Raw genomic sequence first — 17125 nt, 5'->3', positions numbered from 1 at the left:
ATCTGTCATGAATGCAATTTACACAGTGCAGTTCAGAGTGTCTTGGAAGTGCTAAGTTGTGAACAATGAAGCAAACTGCTGAGATCTGGCATACTTTACTGGGACGGTACAACACTGTGATCCACACCTTAATCAGCTCTTTAAAAAGTTCTTAAAGCTCTTTAAAGTGCTAGAATATAAATATATTGTAAATGTAATAGGAATCAATGATGTTAGGGATTGTGGGTCTCCATCTTTAACCACTGTGAATCACTGACTCCATCTGATCATTAACCTCCCATTTTCTCTCCCTCCCTGTCTGTGGCTCTTAGGTGCCTGTGAGCGGTTGTCATGGAGTCACTGGTAATAAGAAGGGTTTCCTAAGCCAGTATGGTATAAGACACACACACACACACACACGTTGGGTTTCCATGTTTTATGCGAATTTTCCATAGACATTTAAAAAAAAAAAAAAAAAAAACATTACTTAGTATGATTTATAAGCTGTTTTCCTCATGGGAACCAAAACATGTCCTCACAAGGACAAGGATTTCAGATATTGCCATTTTTGTGGGGAAATTTTGTCCCCATAACAAAGAGTTTACCATGAACACAAATTAGTGATTGACCGATATTGATTTTTTAGAACCGATACTGATAATTTTTGTGTTTATGTGCCCAATAACCGATATGCAGAACCGATATTTATTTACTGTTATACTTCTGTTTTTGACACCACTGAATTGAACAAACCATTTTATTTATAACAATCACTCCCTCCTTGCATAGAAAACAAATCTTATTTTTACAACAATAAATTTTGTTAATTTTATATTACATCTTCATATTACAAAAATAATTTTATTTATAAAAAGCATCAGCAGCAACACTAATGTTAACAATAAGCGAAATAAATGTAGAATGTCTAATGTTTTCAATTGGAGAAAATAAATTAAAGACAAGAGTCATATCAAATTTGCAGAAATGTAATACTTCATTTTAAACTACAGTTTTAGTAGATTTATAAGCTGTTTAATAGGCTAAAGAGTAAAGAATAATTCGCTGGATAATGTTAAATAACTGAATAATATTTTCTGGAATATTGGAATATAACAAACAATACATTGTATTATATTGCATTTCTCAACTGGTATGTTATATCAGAATTATTAATAATGTTTTTTGTTGATCTAGATTATGAAATATCTGCTGATAAAGCGCTGTTTATCTATGCATTTACACGGAACTATACTCAAACTGCAATCGCTCGTGGAGATAATAAATAATTAATTTCCATAGAGTTGTGTTTACATGGATGTTTATTAGCGAATTAATGGTTATATAGTAAATGTTCATATAATTATGGTGTTTTAATTCAAGTGAATCTTGTTAAAAGTTACATGCGGTGGCCGTGGAGCATTTCCTGAGCATCGACCCGCTGATTGAACAGCAAAATGCAAACGACTTCACGAGACTAATAATGAGACAACAGAGAGATAATTAAATTCAGCGCTTTTATTTCCAACAAGTGCTCATTCATGGCTGTATTATTTAATTCATGCAAAGTTACATCTTTATTTGGACAGGACTTGACGGACTATCTTACGTGACTCCGTGAGCTTGTCTCTATTTCTTAGAGACAAGCTGCATAAACTAGTTACATTTCAGGCATTTATGTAAGACATCTAATTTGTGCATTAAAGGCTGTTATGTTAAATAAAGTTTACTAATTACAGCAAAGCAGGTAAGTATACTTTACCTGTGCACGCCGTTGTCTCGTCTCCCCTCAGATGCGCTGTAATGGTGATCCTGCGCGCAATTCTCAAAACAGCCACAAGATGTAGGTAAATCGGTAAATTTATCGGTAAATCCGATATTACAAAACCGATATCCGATTATGTTAAAATGCTTAAATATCGGGGAAAATATCGGTAGATCGATATATCGGTCGATCTCTACCACACACACACACACACACACACACAAAACACACAGTGTTGGACTTACTTTTTCATTTTCTACCTATTATACCATAGAAGTGCAAATTAATTTAATAATGTTAACAATGTTAAAACATTATGCAAACCAAATTATCTTTTCAAAATCGAACCAATAATTTACAATAATGAAATGTGATGAATATAACTATGTAAATAATAATAGTGGTAATAGTAGTAATAAGCATTATTAATAATAATTATTATCATTATCATTATTAATTAATTATAAAATATTATTTTATATTTTATAAAAAATGTTTGTGAATAATTTAACAACTATTATACTACTACATTTATACTTGAATAAATGCAATTTATTATAAAATATTTTTTATAATAATTTTGTTTATCTGTCTTCTAATTATTATTTTTAATAATAATACTAATAATACTAATAATAATAATAATAATTAGAAGACAAAAACAAAAAAAACAAAAAAAAAACATTTTGCATAAACGAACGAAGCCCCTGCTGATCTCAAGTCAAACTGCTTAACCATATCAAAGTTTTGGGGAAGAGCAAAAATAGCGTGCGCTGCACTTCATGGACAGTTTGAACTTGCTCTCCTCATCAATCAGGCGCTGGTGAATTACACTCTCTGACTCACTCACGGGAATCAATAAATTCAGTGCCGCTCTGCCCGAGTCTCTCTGCATCAGGAGCGCTGCATAATTCTGCTTTAGACATGCTTTGAAGACCAAATGAGCATCTCCAACAGGTTACAGGATGCATCAGATGCATTAAAGTCAGAAGGAGTCATGTTTGGAAGAAGATTAGGAGCAAAGTGACACCGCCAAGGGGAGTAAGATGTCATTTAGGCGGCGGGAGAATCTAGAGTTTGAGAGTAAGTTAGGAAAGTAAGTGCAGAAGTGGATGTTGGAAAAGCTTCTGAAATGTGATATCAATGCAAAGCAGGAGATGCCTAGATGTTGAAAATGGAGGAGGGGTACGTCGGAAATAAATAGATGAAATGGTTGAAGTGCTCGGGCCGGGCAAAGGATGCAAATGCAAATCTGGTTGGTTAGTTTGTTGTAGAAATCTGCTATGCAAAGGCAAATGCCAAATTAGCAAAACACAGTCATCTATCCTTTCTGGAAGCACTTTTTTCAGTCAAACACTGTCCACTGGAGATCAACTGTATATATTCATCTGAATAAATGAATGAAAATTGTGGGTCAAGCTCTAGTTTTCAACTCATGAGTAAACTGAAGACAGGTCTGCCGTGAGTGGCTACTCTGCATTTCTATCAGGTGTGATGAGATAAATAAATGCAGTAATTTCTATCAGGGGCGATAAAACATGCTTCCTGACAGCCTGTGGTATTTATGAACTGAAGCCTGCAACTCAGATTTATTTCTCTCGATGGGGCCGACTTCTCCCTGTTCATCTGCATCAGCATTTGCCCGTGTTCAATTCGGCCCAATGGTGAATTTTTAAAAGGTTGGCATCAATCTTGTGGAACCGATTGCCACATTTAATGAAGACTTCCCTTCGTTTGCAAAGGTTGACTCGAACGCAGGGGGGAGAGAAAGCCGGGGACAAGGCTCTACACGCATCCAGACATTTCACAAACAGCCATAAACTGAAAGGAGATGGTTTGGATGCTCTTTCGTCGAAACTGGCCTCAACTACCCCAGTCACTGGAGCAAGCCAAAACAATAGCGAATGATACCGAGCGATACAGAAAATGGAAATGAGATATATTCAGTGAAAAGCCTGTTTACGACACACAAATCTATTTGGACGTAAAACATCACCATTTTGATAAGGTCAAAATAGAGATAAGAGTTGGTCTTTAGAAAATTGACCATCTTAAGATTATCTAACATCTTGTGTGCTTAAAATACAGTATTTATATATGGCAACTCATTGTGCCAGTGTCAAGCACCTAGAGAGAAATCTCCAAAACTTTTTGTCTCTGAGTTGCCTCTCAAAAAGTATTATAAAATATATACTTGAATCAATATAAGTTGCAGGAGCAAGCATTTTCCTGTCTTCAGAGCTGTCAAACGGTGTAGCCATATTCAATCCCAATTCTCTGCTTTTAACATTTTAGGGTACATTGAGTTTGGGTAGCATATGGCATATCAATTACACATCTAATTCTTAAAATATAAACATGGCTACATAATCAACGGCAGTGCGAGGCTTGCATTACGTCGGCCACTGGAGTTTTGAGTACAATTAATCATCATTCAAACCCATCAGAGTGACACAAATCTCCATTTTGAATATCTAATTATACCATAATACCTCCTAGAATTAAAACAGAACTGGGATTAGGATGTAAACAATTGCAACACTACCTTCTACACAACAACATACGTTAAAAAGAAAAGGTGAAAGCCTCAAACGGTGTATCTTATGACATTTTAGATGTTCAACATGCTCCACTTACATCTACAGATGATGACGAGGCCAAGAAAGATCTGAGTTTGAAGACAGATGAAGGTCTCGAGGAACAATCTCAGAGGACAGTTGATGGTTGATTCCTAATAAGGCCAAATGGAAGACAAGTGGACACAAAGACAAGCGCTCAAGAATATCACAATGCCTTGTAGGTGGAGGGAGAGGCTTGACTTGGGATGAAGGACTGAACAAATTAGAGCAAAGTCTTCAAATGTGGAGACAGGCACATTTGAGTGCTGTAGGTAGACTAAAAGAAGACCGAATTGTGCTCGGACTAACACTAGTGATGAAACGGAATACAATTTTTAATTTACCGTTGCATGAACCAAAAGGGTCACTAACTTGTACAGTATTTACAGGCGAGGCAAAATTACAGCCCGGAAAATTTTGAAGAGGCTCGTAAAGGAGCCAATTAGTCAGTGTAATCTCAATATCAAAAGCCCAATCCCACATGCTGGAATCACCACGGGTGGCTGATGAGAAACTCAAGAAGGCATCGGTGTAGAAGCGGAAGCACAAGTCCGTCTCGGGGAGGAGACGTCTAGAACATCTGTCACACTGTGGACAAATTTGCCAAAGCCTTCGGTGAGGCAAAGACTGGGATAAAAACTATATATAAAAATAATACAGCGCGAACTGAGAGGAATCTGGAAGCCGGTGTTTTGACACTCATCCGAGATCCTCGATGACAACACCTCAGCGCTCGCTCCGAGCAGGCAGCCCACACAACCTACGGCTTGTAGACAGCTGCTTTCTGCAGTGGCGGCTTTCCCGCTTGTCATTACCCCACTTAAAGTTCCATGTCAGGTGTGGAGAAGGAAGAATCTTGAAGAATTCCGCAGCGGAATATGGGAGTGTAGAATCTCTAAAGAGCCACAGATCTTTGCTGATGATTCTATTGTTTGTGGCACTGCTCAGTTTGAGTTTACTTGATGTGTATGGAAATTTGCACGCTTTTTAGGGCTTTCCGGGAAAGGGTACACAGAAAAGTGTCTGGAAAACACATTTGAGGATGGTGTCACAACAGATCTCGTACAGGGCCTGTCTTCCCTGAGAACTGGTAGATCAGCCATTGTTTGGAGAGCTGATGTTGAGTAGGTGACACGGAGGTCACCGAAACCAACAAAGAGCGGAAACATTGACAACCGTCCATCAGTGCCACTCTTACGCTGCATAGAGTACTCATAATCCATGACTTTCAAATAAACAGGCTGTGCCAACAAGCACCTTCACTTGCAGAGGGTCACGATTGGCTTATATTAGGACAATATTGAGACGTGACTGCCACAGAACAGAGAAGTATGTTGATTTTATTATTTTAGCATTGGTTAGGTGATGCGTGTAATCATTGCAACACTAGTGGCATCAAACAGAATTGCAAAATAATTAATGTTTCAAAACAAACAAAAATGAACTTTCACTGTTGTTAGTTTAACTCAAACCATCCTTGTTCACATTACTTAAAAAACTCATGTAACTACATGAACTTAATTTAACTGAGTTGTTTCTACTTAAAAATGAGTATTGTCAGCTTTACTTAATAAGTGTTTGTTCAGTCAACTTAACATTGCTGAGTGTAAAACACAAATTAATGATGACATAACTAATTGGGCAGTGGATCCTTAGTTCCCAGCATGCTTTGCAAGGGAATGCATTAGGAGAGTAAGTTTGGGGATTAAAGTGTTATTTTATGTGTTTTTCAGTAGAGGGAAAGATGTTGTTAGTGTATGATAGTGTTTAATGTTTAGTTATGTTGGACATTTAGAGGAGTTTCTGTAATGTTTTTGAATTTTGTGGTTACCATTATGCAGAAGAGTGTCGCCTGTGTTTAGGCTGTGAGCATAAAGCATTTAAAGCATATTTCTTGTAATCTTGGCAATAGATAAGTTATTTAAAATAAAATAAACTTTTACTTGAGATTTTTTTATTATAAAAAAAATGTATAATAAAATTTTGTTTGATAAACAAATTAAAATTTGTTTGGTGGCACTAATATCACAGAAATTAAATGGTTAACTTTTAAGGTTATAGTGTGATGTGTACAAGTATGACATTAAATACCTGCTATTATGTAGACTTAAAATACAACACTTAATTTTACACAATATGTTAACAGGGTGATCCTTTTTTACTTAAACTGAAAGAGGAAATTGAAAACTTTTTTTAAAGTAAATTTTGTTTTTAAAGTTCTTCCAAAGTTGCCAATGTGGTTGTATATTTACTGACCTCCAGTAGTGAATCAGTGGAGTGAATCATGGGACGGCATAAAAAAATCTGCCTGCTCACAGTGGGGAATATGCTTGACCTTTACATTTATATTGTTCGGCTTTTGGATATAAAAAACTTTCCCTGCCTTACTGTATATGGCCCTATCATTCAGAGAGAAATGCCTGAAACCTTGATTCTATGAAGAAAAAGAGAAACCGAAATATTAGCACAAGACAACTTTATGTTCTCTGTCAATCTAGAGGTCAGATATCAGAGCAAGAGATGACAGTTTTATCAGGACGACAAATGGCAGCAAAGAAGGGAGAAGATCTGCTGTACTCTTTAAAGAGCTCACCCTGAAAAACAACAACCCTATGGTTTGGAAACTGGATTGATTGGGCCTAGTTTGAATGAAATGGGGGTCACAAAGTTGACACCACAAAAAAATAAATAAAACATTCATGAAAATGCTTTGAAATTTCAAACAGGCAGCAAGGGAACAACTTTACACTCAGTAGTCTGCACACTCAGTGATTAGTGTCCTTGTAGCCTGAGGCAAAAAGGTTTATTTGCAGAACCACCAGCATTCAAAGTTAAAGGGGTCATTAAACATTTATTCCTTATTGACTATGTTTAAAACATCTTTCCTATAACTGTAAAAGGCATTTAAATTTGAGGGCGTCTTAAAAGAGTCATACAAACAGTAAACATTGATGGGCCCGCAGAGTTTGTGTGAAATGAGGCGAGAGCAGCATCAAACCTTGTAATGCGACACATGAACACGGGCTTCCTATTCTAAAGCCTCTGTTTTGCCATTTTTTGACAACATATTCTCACGCCTTTAATACCATTTTTGTTTACATCACAGAGGGAAAAAAGTATATTACATATTTTATTTTGAATAAAATAAATCAAATTCTAAAAATCCCATCAAATCTTTTGGTGCACAATATATTCAACAAATTTAGGCTTCTGTTTAGCTTTGTTTTATTTTTTTTTATTTCTGTTAGTTGCCAAGGTAGACTCGCCCCCCTTAGTTACTGTTGCTTTGTCCGACAAGCCATGGCGCTGTCACGCCACACAAAGTGAAAAATACATCGCGGAGCAAAGAGGACACTGACAACACGTTGACAGACAAGAGAGAGCAGGTTACTTGTGATATTAAACAAAGTCCCAGCTTTTAAACTGTGTAATTTTTTTAAGAAATTCGAACAATAAAAACTCTTTAATGTGTTGTGACAGATTGCTGTAGTGCCTCTGCTCAAGCAGCTTGTGAACCGATCATCTCTTCCTACTAGTTAATTTATAGCATAAAATAAACATGAATGAACATGAGAAGGAATGTTGTTTCAAACGCGGAAAGACTTCAGTACACACCATTTTTCAAGTTCAAGTCCACCAAGGTTAATCTTCTAACTCCTGACTGCTTTGTCGGACAAAATGGCGGATTCGGCGTTATGACTGGTTAGATCGCTTGTCAATCAAACTCCCGGGGAAGGGTCAATTACCGTCCAAGTTAAGTTTAAGTTTTTCATCCATTTATATTTTATTTTATTTCAGCTTTGTTTCAATTATCTGAAATAATATTTAATAGTTTAGGTTATCATAACAACATTGTGTCACAGCCTTGAACATGATTTGCTACAGTCTATTGTTAGCCAAAAGTAAGTGGTATTAAACTTTTAGAAGAACAATAAATTCCCTCAAAGCTAATGGACATGGACTAAAAGCCACAAAAGTGTTATTCTGTAGCAAATACATTCAATTCAAGTGGAAGCTAGCAGGAAAAGTCCAACAACATCTTCAATAAAGCACTTGGTTACCTCTTGTGCCTCTTAACCAAGTTCTTTTTCACAGATTCACAGATTGCAGTTGGACATTCACACAGACGTAGGAGCATGAAATGTAATAACACCAAAGTGCACAGTCTGTGATCACAGCAGGTATCGGAGTGGGGAGGCGTGGATCCTCGCTTGGAGGTACAATTTATTCTTCTCCAACTTGAAAAGTGGCTTCAAAAGAGAGAAGAATTAACAGGGTGAGACGGAAGTGTGTGAAAGTGTGGGACTGGATGTAGGATGACTTAGAGACATCAAACGCTTCTCCCTTATAGTTGCCCCTTCCAAAAAAATACACAGCACAAAGGGCTTTATTCAAGCCACGAATCTACGATAGGTTTCAGAGGTCGGTCTTGCGCAAAGGTTCAAAGAGCAAAAACTTCAGACAATATTTCAAGTGGAGCCCAATGGAAAATCTTTTGCTCATCGCAGGATGAAAGCAACAAATGATCACAAAGAATTTATGTGTGAATCGGCCCAAGTCAGATTCAACGCCATATTTAATTTGAAGTGAACAAAACTGAAGGAAAAAGATAAAGTCCTTTCAATGTTGTACAGTATTGTTGAGGACCTGTTTGCTTGATCATTCACCTGGCGATACACTGAAAATACGTTTTGTTCAATGAAATTTGTAGAAAGACATTTTCTGCTCCATTCCAAAATCTAGCCAGATTACTACATAGACAGCATTTTAAGGCATCACAGTCAATCCCAATGCAAATAATGCGTTCAAGTCATTTTTTGGAAAGATTGTATTTATGAGTTGATTGTATTTATGAGTCACATGAATGGCACCAAAGTCGTGAGAAACTCCGGATTATCTTTTTCTTTTCTTTTTTTTCTTGTCAGTGAGAAAACATTAGAGATGCAATGGATGCACAGTCTTGATAGTAAATTTGTTTATTTTTATTTATTTTTTTCATTTACAATAAAAATAGCTAAGTTGCATGTTCAAAATATGATCGTATTGTACAATTACAATCGAATATATAAGATTTCAGTTTAAAGCATGAAGCTTGAATAATGAAAAAGCAAAAACATACCTGATACAAATTCTTTATTTATAATTTTGTAGTAGGTTTTGTAGAAAAGGTACATCGCCATCTTGCTCTACCCAAAGTGATTTGAACGCACGACTGACATCACAAATATGACTTCACAACTTGTACAACAAACTTCCCAGAAGGACTTGAGCGCAATAAAAGGCTCTTTGAAAGGAATGGCGTACAAAATTATGCTGCTTTTCAAGTATAAATACATATACAGATATATTTAAAATGGCAGACGAGGTGATTATTTTGAATAAACACATTTCAGTCAATACTGAAAATTATCAAGAGTTTCATAAATACCAAATATTTGTGTGTGCTATGTATTTATGGTTCATTATTTAAGCATATTTTTATGTTTATTGGTATCACACTGATAGCTTAGCAACATGCTAACAACAAAATGTATTGAAATCAATTTCTCAGTCCAATTTGTGTGACTCACAGAGTTGCTGCCTATGTAGGGTGTTTTAGATCAGTCCCATGGTTGTTAGAATGTTAGATGACTAGGTTTTGGAACAGAGCTCATATGTTTTCGACTAACTAACCAACAACTATAACTTCCACAGTAGGCAATACTAAACAGACTATATTATCTCTCAAATCCTCATAATTTGTCCAGCAGCAGGCTCTTTAGGTAAAAGTACTGAACTGGCAACCTTGTTGTAAAGGTATTGAAATATAAAGTGGCTAAAGCTTGCAGAAATAAAACTCCATCTAGACTTTATGTGCACAGGCCCTAACTGCAGTGCCAGGACCCTCATGGCCTTCTGGCATGCTCAAATCTAGCACTTTCAGTTGGCACCATCCACATGCCCCCACCAACGAACCATTGGAGGTTAGCTGTGATTGTTTATTTACTATTTACAGAGGAAAAACCCTACTACTTCCTGCTCATAAATAATTGACATGTTTGAGTTGGATGAGGTACAAAGTCACACTCCCTCTCTGTCTTCTTCCCTTCAGGCTGTGTGTTTATGTGCGTGGCTGCTGGGCAGACTGTGTTTTTTTTTTTTTGTTGCGTGTCAAAGCAGACAACAGACTGAGCTCTCCTCATGGCAGTCTCTCTGCTTGAGCACTTTCTTCACCTCATGGCTTTTTTGTCCATGTTGAACTTCGGGTTATCAATGGAAACACACTCAATTATCTTATGCCGCATTCAACTCAAAAAGGCAGAATTTCTAACTTCCTACATATATGGAAACTTAATTTAACAGATGGTTGGAATATCCCACATCTGATTAGACCTAATGACAAGGAACAATTTCTCCTCCTGTGTTAAGTAATATCATATTAAAATAGGCTATACGGTACAGTATATGTATTCTTATAAAGGGTCTTACCTGACAACACCAAGAGCAGTTGTAGAGGAAGAGGAAGTTTTGTGCGCTGTGTCCTGCGACTTAGTGACTTTTCCCAGCTGATACCAAATCCCCAGATTATTCAGCTCTCTGTGGACAAACCCAGCTTGTTTCATTATCAAGATCATTTAAAAATTATTTCAACTCTCAAAATAGAATTAAACAGCATTTTATTGATAAGAATAGAATATATAGGGGTCAAACCAAAAATTATTCAGACTCTAGATATAATTTTTTATATTTTTTTACTAGTGGGTGCAGGACACTATAGTTCATTTATGTAAGTGAGGATATAATATAAGGGTTTATGTAAGTGAGGATATAACACAATAAAGTAAACTGTGACATATTATACCCAAAAATTCTTCATACAGTGGACTACCAGTAAAATTGATAAAAGTTTGGGACCAAAAATTATTCAGACACTTTGACCTGACAATGTTTTGCTTAAGTGTTATCTGACATAATTAAGATTATTTTTTTCTGACACAGTTGAACTTTTCATATTTTATTACCATTTTTTTTTAAACTATAGTGAATAAACTGTAATAATGAATGAAATGTTCAAGGTGTCTGAATAAATTTTGGTTTGACTATATATGCTTAGTCTTGGTGGTCTGGATGCGCTACACTGCTGCTGCTGGCATGAGTTAAAGCTACTGCTGACACATGCACATAAATACAGTGATTAGGATATGAGTGAATAAGATACAAGCAAGGAAAGTAGGGAGAACCCCCAGAGCAGATCTAGGCAAGTGGTGCTGGGGAAGGTGTGGGGCTAGGAACATTCCCATCGTGCACTGCACTGATTTGAGCTGGTTCAGGACGGAAATAAATAGGTTTAGTTGATAGAACAAAAAGATTGATTAGCCAAAGCAGCTGGCTTTATGGGAACCAATCAGCTGCTCAGAAGAGTTTCATGACTGAACTATATACAGTGCTGCTTGAAACTTTGTGAACCCCTTGCAGAATCTGTGAAAATGTGAATAATTTTAACAAAATAAGAGAGATCATACAATATGCATGTTATTTTTTATTTAGTACCGTCCTGAGTAAGATATTTGACATAAAAAATGTTTACATATGGTCCACAAGACAAAAAAAAAAAATAGCTGAATTTATAAAAACTACCCACTCAAAAGTTTGTGAACCCTTGATTTTTAATACTGTGTGTGTTTAACTGCTCAGGACAAACAAGGGACTCATGAACAACCATCACAAAACATAAAAACAGTCGTAGATCATCCAGGTATTAGGGTTCATAAACTTTTGAATTGGGTCATATTTATAAATTCAGCTATTTTTTTTTTGTCTTGTGGACTTTATGTAAACATCGTTTATGTAAAATAACAGGACAGTACTAAAAAAAAAAAAAAAAATGACATGCATTTTGAATGATCCCTCTTATTTTGTTAAAATTATTAACATTTTCACAGATTCTGCAAGTGGTTCACAAACTTTCAAGCAGCACTGTTTAAGATTGGGGTCAGTAAGTTTTTTTTTTTTTTTTTTTTAATAATACTTGATACTATTCAGAAAAGCCACATTAAATCGCTTAAAAGTGAAAGTAAATACATTTATAATGTTACAAAAGATTTCTATCTGAAACAAATGCTGTACTTTTGAACTTACTGTTCATCAAAGAATCCTGGAAAAAATATATCACGGTTTCCACAAAAAAATATTAAGCAGCACATTTGTTTTCAACATTGATAATAAGAAATGTTTCTTAGTCACCAAATCAGCATATTAGAATGATTTCTAAAGGATCTGGATCATCCTGTGACAGCTAAGACTGGAGTAATAGCTGCAGAAAATTGCCATCACAGGACTAAATTACATCTTAAAATGTAATAAAATTTCACAATATTACTGATTTTTTTTTTTTTTTTTTAATCAAATAAATGCAGCCTTGATGAACATAAGAGACTTCAAAAACATGTTACCCACTCCAAACTTTTGAACAGCCATTGTATAAACCTGCTGTGGGAGCCCAAAAGCGAAAATACTTGCTCAGTCTATTTGGTGTGGTATGGTATGAAACATTTAAAATTGCCATTCAAATACTATCTAATGTTTGTAAGACATATCAGGAGTGGCTTTAAACACTGTTGGAAAAGCAGCACCAGTAAAGAAAGCACCCATAATGCCTGTAGCAGGCCGCAGGCACTGAGGGGCACTAGAGGAAACAGGAGCCGGTCAAAAAAAAAAAAAAAAAAAAAAACCACAGATAGACCAGAAGAACAATCCTCTTCAGTTAAAAAATGACGATTCAGACAGCATAATAAACATGGCTCCAGGATATTTACTTTGGTACTTTTTTACGCTCAGAGGGAATAGTGACCAAAACATCTACATCAAACACACAAATAATTTTTAAAAAGACATGTCATGTTTGTAATACCAACTAACTCAATTTATCCAAAAATATGATATCTTACCCTATAAATGTATAATTAGTGAGGCTGTGCTTTGATTTCCCCTGTATAACCACATCACATATAGCCGCATCGGTGCTGTTCCTGGGGACCAACTTCACACACAGCCTCTCCTTCCTCAAAGCCTGCTCCTCTGAGAGAGAAAGAGATATAACAGTCATAACATAAACAGCCCTAATCACGTCTTTCATTTATCAGCAGTCTAACTACATTTACACCAGAGTCCAAATGTGCCTTTATATGCCACAATCCCATAGACTCATAACTAAAACCAACATTACGCATATTGCCTGACCTATTTGTCCTTGGGAAGCCTTATAAACAATGACACAACAATCTAACTACATATTATATATATAAACTACCTATTTCCTAACAGTTTATTCAGACAGACAAGCTAAATATATATATGCATTAATATTTGAACACCTTATAAATGCAACGTATATGTGCCTTCAGCCTCAAAACATCATATAAGTATATGAAAGCACATCATAATTGCATAAAAATGTCTTTGGGTGCTAGAGGGGAATCTTCAGTGTCAAGTGTGTAAGAAGCATATAAGAGACTTGACTGAGAGTGAAATGGCAATATAGTGGCTGAGGCATCTATTAAACATGTCTTTACTACAATAAAGTGGCACATTAAAACCAGCACCCAATGAGACTCCATCTTCTTTTTAGTCATTCCTCCAGAACCCGCTACCAGACTCGGCCATATTACTCCTGAGCCCATCCCATTCGTTTTGAGGCGGCGCCGGGGCGAGGGCCGTGTAAATGCAATAATAATGAAAATAATAAACATGCTGCCCTCACTCCCTATGCCAAAATAATATTGCGGCGTTCTCAAAGGCGCGGTGAGAGGAGAAGAGAGAAGACGAGAAGGGGAGAAATACATAGCACTCAAAAAGCACTAAAGCATCAAGGGAATGCATTTCATTAATATTAGATAACCACCATCCACTCCCGCTCTGCACAAATAAATACATAAATAAATAAGCACATCATAAAGAAAAGCTGGGTTCTGGCAGAGATAAACAATGACTCATCGTTCTCCTCTCCTCCTACCTTCAGGGCAAAATGTTTATTTTACTCTCTCGCACTATCATAAATTAAGCTAAACCTGAGCCTATGAAACATTCACATTCACAACCTCTGGAGAAGCGCTCCCTCAGGATGACTACAGAGAAGAGAAGAGAGAGAGAGAGAGAAGGAGGGGGGGGGAAGCAAAAAAAAGTCTATTTTTGAAGGAAACTGTGCTTACGGGTATCCGTGGTGTCTTGGATCGGAGTGAAGCCCTCTGGCAAACAGTCCTTCAAGTCAATCAACTTCATGTCCACGACCACGTTGCATAATTGCTTCTGCCACAAAATTTAGTGATATAATAATGATTATATGAGTTTAAACCATTATAACAATGAGCCTGTTCAATAAAGCACTTCGCAGAGTTAAAATTACGTCTGGAAGCAGGCGGCTTTCAATTATGCATGATTCGTACCTACAATGAAAGGCCACTGTAGTATTTTGCAGACGCGCACACACAATTTTGTTGAATCGCTGCCCTCTTTTAAGCATGCAAGCACCTGTGTGCTAGCCATCATCTTCAGACATGGCAGCCCAACGATAGGGCCAGTCGGTGGCAGGCCAAATTGCTTGTGCTTCAGAACAGGGAGTACTTGAAAACAATCAGGAGCTGTTTAGTTGACATTTTCAAGCATGACTTTTTCCCTCAGCCTTCCCAGCCTGGACTCATTATGGTTCCATTTTTCGCAGTAATAAATAGCAATAATCCAGCAAAAAGCCCTGAAAGAGTGCAGCTAGCATAGCGTGACGTGATGAGTCCGACATTCTGGATGCCGTCGCTACTATTACCCGGCAGTTATTACCACTACAGACCATTTTTATTCATAGTTCTGACTTGAGGGTACGAATATGGATGAACGCTATTACTATGCATGAGGCATGTTTTTTTTTTTCTTTTTTCTTTTTAACACTTTTTTTTTATTTTTTTTTATTAAAAGACGTGGGAGAGATTTTTCCCATCAGGACCTGACAAAGGGCCATCTACCTCCAACCCTGAGTATGATAAATCACAAACTGTTTACTTCCCACCACATAATTCACTGGCTAATTCTGTAGAATCTGTTTTTGTCATAGACAATTACAGTGGGGGCCACTTTGACTGACAGACAAAATAGCCTTTGTTGATGGCGCTGCCATGTTTTATTAGCGTCAGGGACTTCAAAACAGTGCAGACACACATTTTAAGACTCCATGCTGGAGAGGTGGCAGAGGGGACTGATGTGCTACATACTAAAACTGCAGCTCTCATTTAACTTGATCAACAGGCAGGAATTGTCCTGGGTAAACCAGTCATAGTGGATTGCCACACCATCTCTGAATCTCATAATATGGAGCTTAGAAGATGTACAGTAGCTTTCCTGCAATGATAAAAATATAGCACCTTAAAAAGTAGGGTGGGACTTGATTTCACAAAACAAATGTGAGTTTGCTAAAACAATGGCCCTGTTTCCACCTAGTTTTTTAGATGAGTTTACAGCTTCACTGTGGTCGGGACCAGAGTTGGGGGTAACGCATTACAAGTAACTAAAGTTACGTAATCAGATTACTTTTTCAAATAACTAGTAAAGTAATGCATTACTTTTTCAATTTACAACAAAATATCTAAGTTACTTATTCAAATATGTAACGCAAGTTACTTTTTCACATTTATTGACTGACAGTTTTGAGAGAAATAAAGTGCAGAGGTGTTGCATGATGGTTATTGTAGTTCTAGACTAAATATGAACATGAATTTACTCATCTCACTTGCACAAAAACATTCAGTATTCCTCAAAATGAATAAAAACTGTGAAATGCAATTTCAGAATTTTACGCAAACATAATTAACTATATTAAATTACACAAATATACTGTATTTAATCTCACTTTATTAACCAATGTCTTTGCTGCTGACCTTCAATGATCTAATTCAACCATACTAATAAGCAAAAATTACTTTAGATTAGATTTAGAAATAAGAGTGTTGAACTTCCTTCTCCTGTATGCTTTTCTTCTTTAATCCAGAATGGCAGCACAGCTGAAAGGTTTGTTTGAGGTGCGCCCTCTACTGTACAGGTGTAAATATACATTTCCTTCAGCCTGAGGCTTATTAATTTCCCTTTGGATGTGAAAGGGCCTTTACATTAACCAAAAATATAACTTTTTTTGTTGTTATTAAAAAACAAACAAACAAGCCCAGGCCAGCTGAGAAAAAGTAACACAAAAGTGATGTAACGCATTACTTTTCATAAAAAGTAACTAAGTAATGCAATTAGTTACTTTTTTTAGGGAGTAACGCAATATTGTGATGCATTACTTTTAAAAGTAACTTTCCCCAACACTGGTCGGGACATACTACAAATTTTAAAGAGCTCCAGAAAAATACTTTTTTAAGACCAAAGGTTAACATGAGATTAATGATTTACCATGTGATATGAGCAATCTTGAATGTGTACCCATACATGTGTGTTTGTTATTATAGTGACTGCCCATGTCCTTGAATGTGGCATGATATCCCACATATATCATGATATTAGTCCACAGATGTTAAAGACCCCTTAATATGATGAACTGCTTGTGAGGGATCCCCTTTCTAAAACGATTAAAAAAAGATATTTATGAATATATATAAATTTGGTCACACATTATATTAGGTGTCTTTAACTACTATGTAGTTACATCAAAGAATAAGGTTCTAATTACATGCAGGTATTTTTTTTTTTTTTTTTAAATATAAGTACAATGTATAGTGCATTGTATCAAATGAACATGCATTTTTTT

The 17125-nt window shown here is 36.2% G+C and overlaps 1 protein-coding gene across 4 annotated transcripts in view; it reads right to left on the bottom strand.

Annotated features, from left to right (window-relative positions):
- The window catches only part of mvb12bb (multivesicular body subunit 12Bb), a 59568-nt gene that overhangs the window by 28746 nt on the left and 13697 nt on the right, over nt 1-17125 (bottom strand). For 3 of the 4 annotated variants that reach the window (XM_051903958.1, XM_051903957.1, XM_051903960.1), the window contains 3 exons: nt 14547-14643; nt 13287-13416; nt 10828-10935 (listed from right to left, as the gene is read on the bottom strand). In XM_051903958.1, the coding sequence (XP_051759918.1) occupies nt 10828-10935; nt 13287-13416; nt 14547-14643 (335 nt within the window). The remainder of the gene's footprint in view (nt 1-10827; nt 10936-13286; nt 13417-14546; nt 14644-17125) is intronic. The other variant, XM_051903959.1, reaches the window with a different exon arrangement.

The sequence above is a fragment of the Ctenopharyngodon idella genome, chromosome 8, assembly GCF_019924925.1.
Source record: "Ctenopharyngodon idella isolate HZGC_01 chromosome 8, HZGC01, whole genome shotgun sequence".
Taxonomy (NCBI): Eukaryota; Metazoa; Chordata; class Actinopteri; order Cypriniformes; family Xenocyprididae; genus Ctenopharyngodon; species Ctenopharyngodon idella.
The sequence above is the reverse complement of the archived record's forward strand: the minus strand, read 5'-3'. Positions and strand labels throughout refer to the sequence as shown.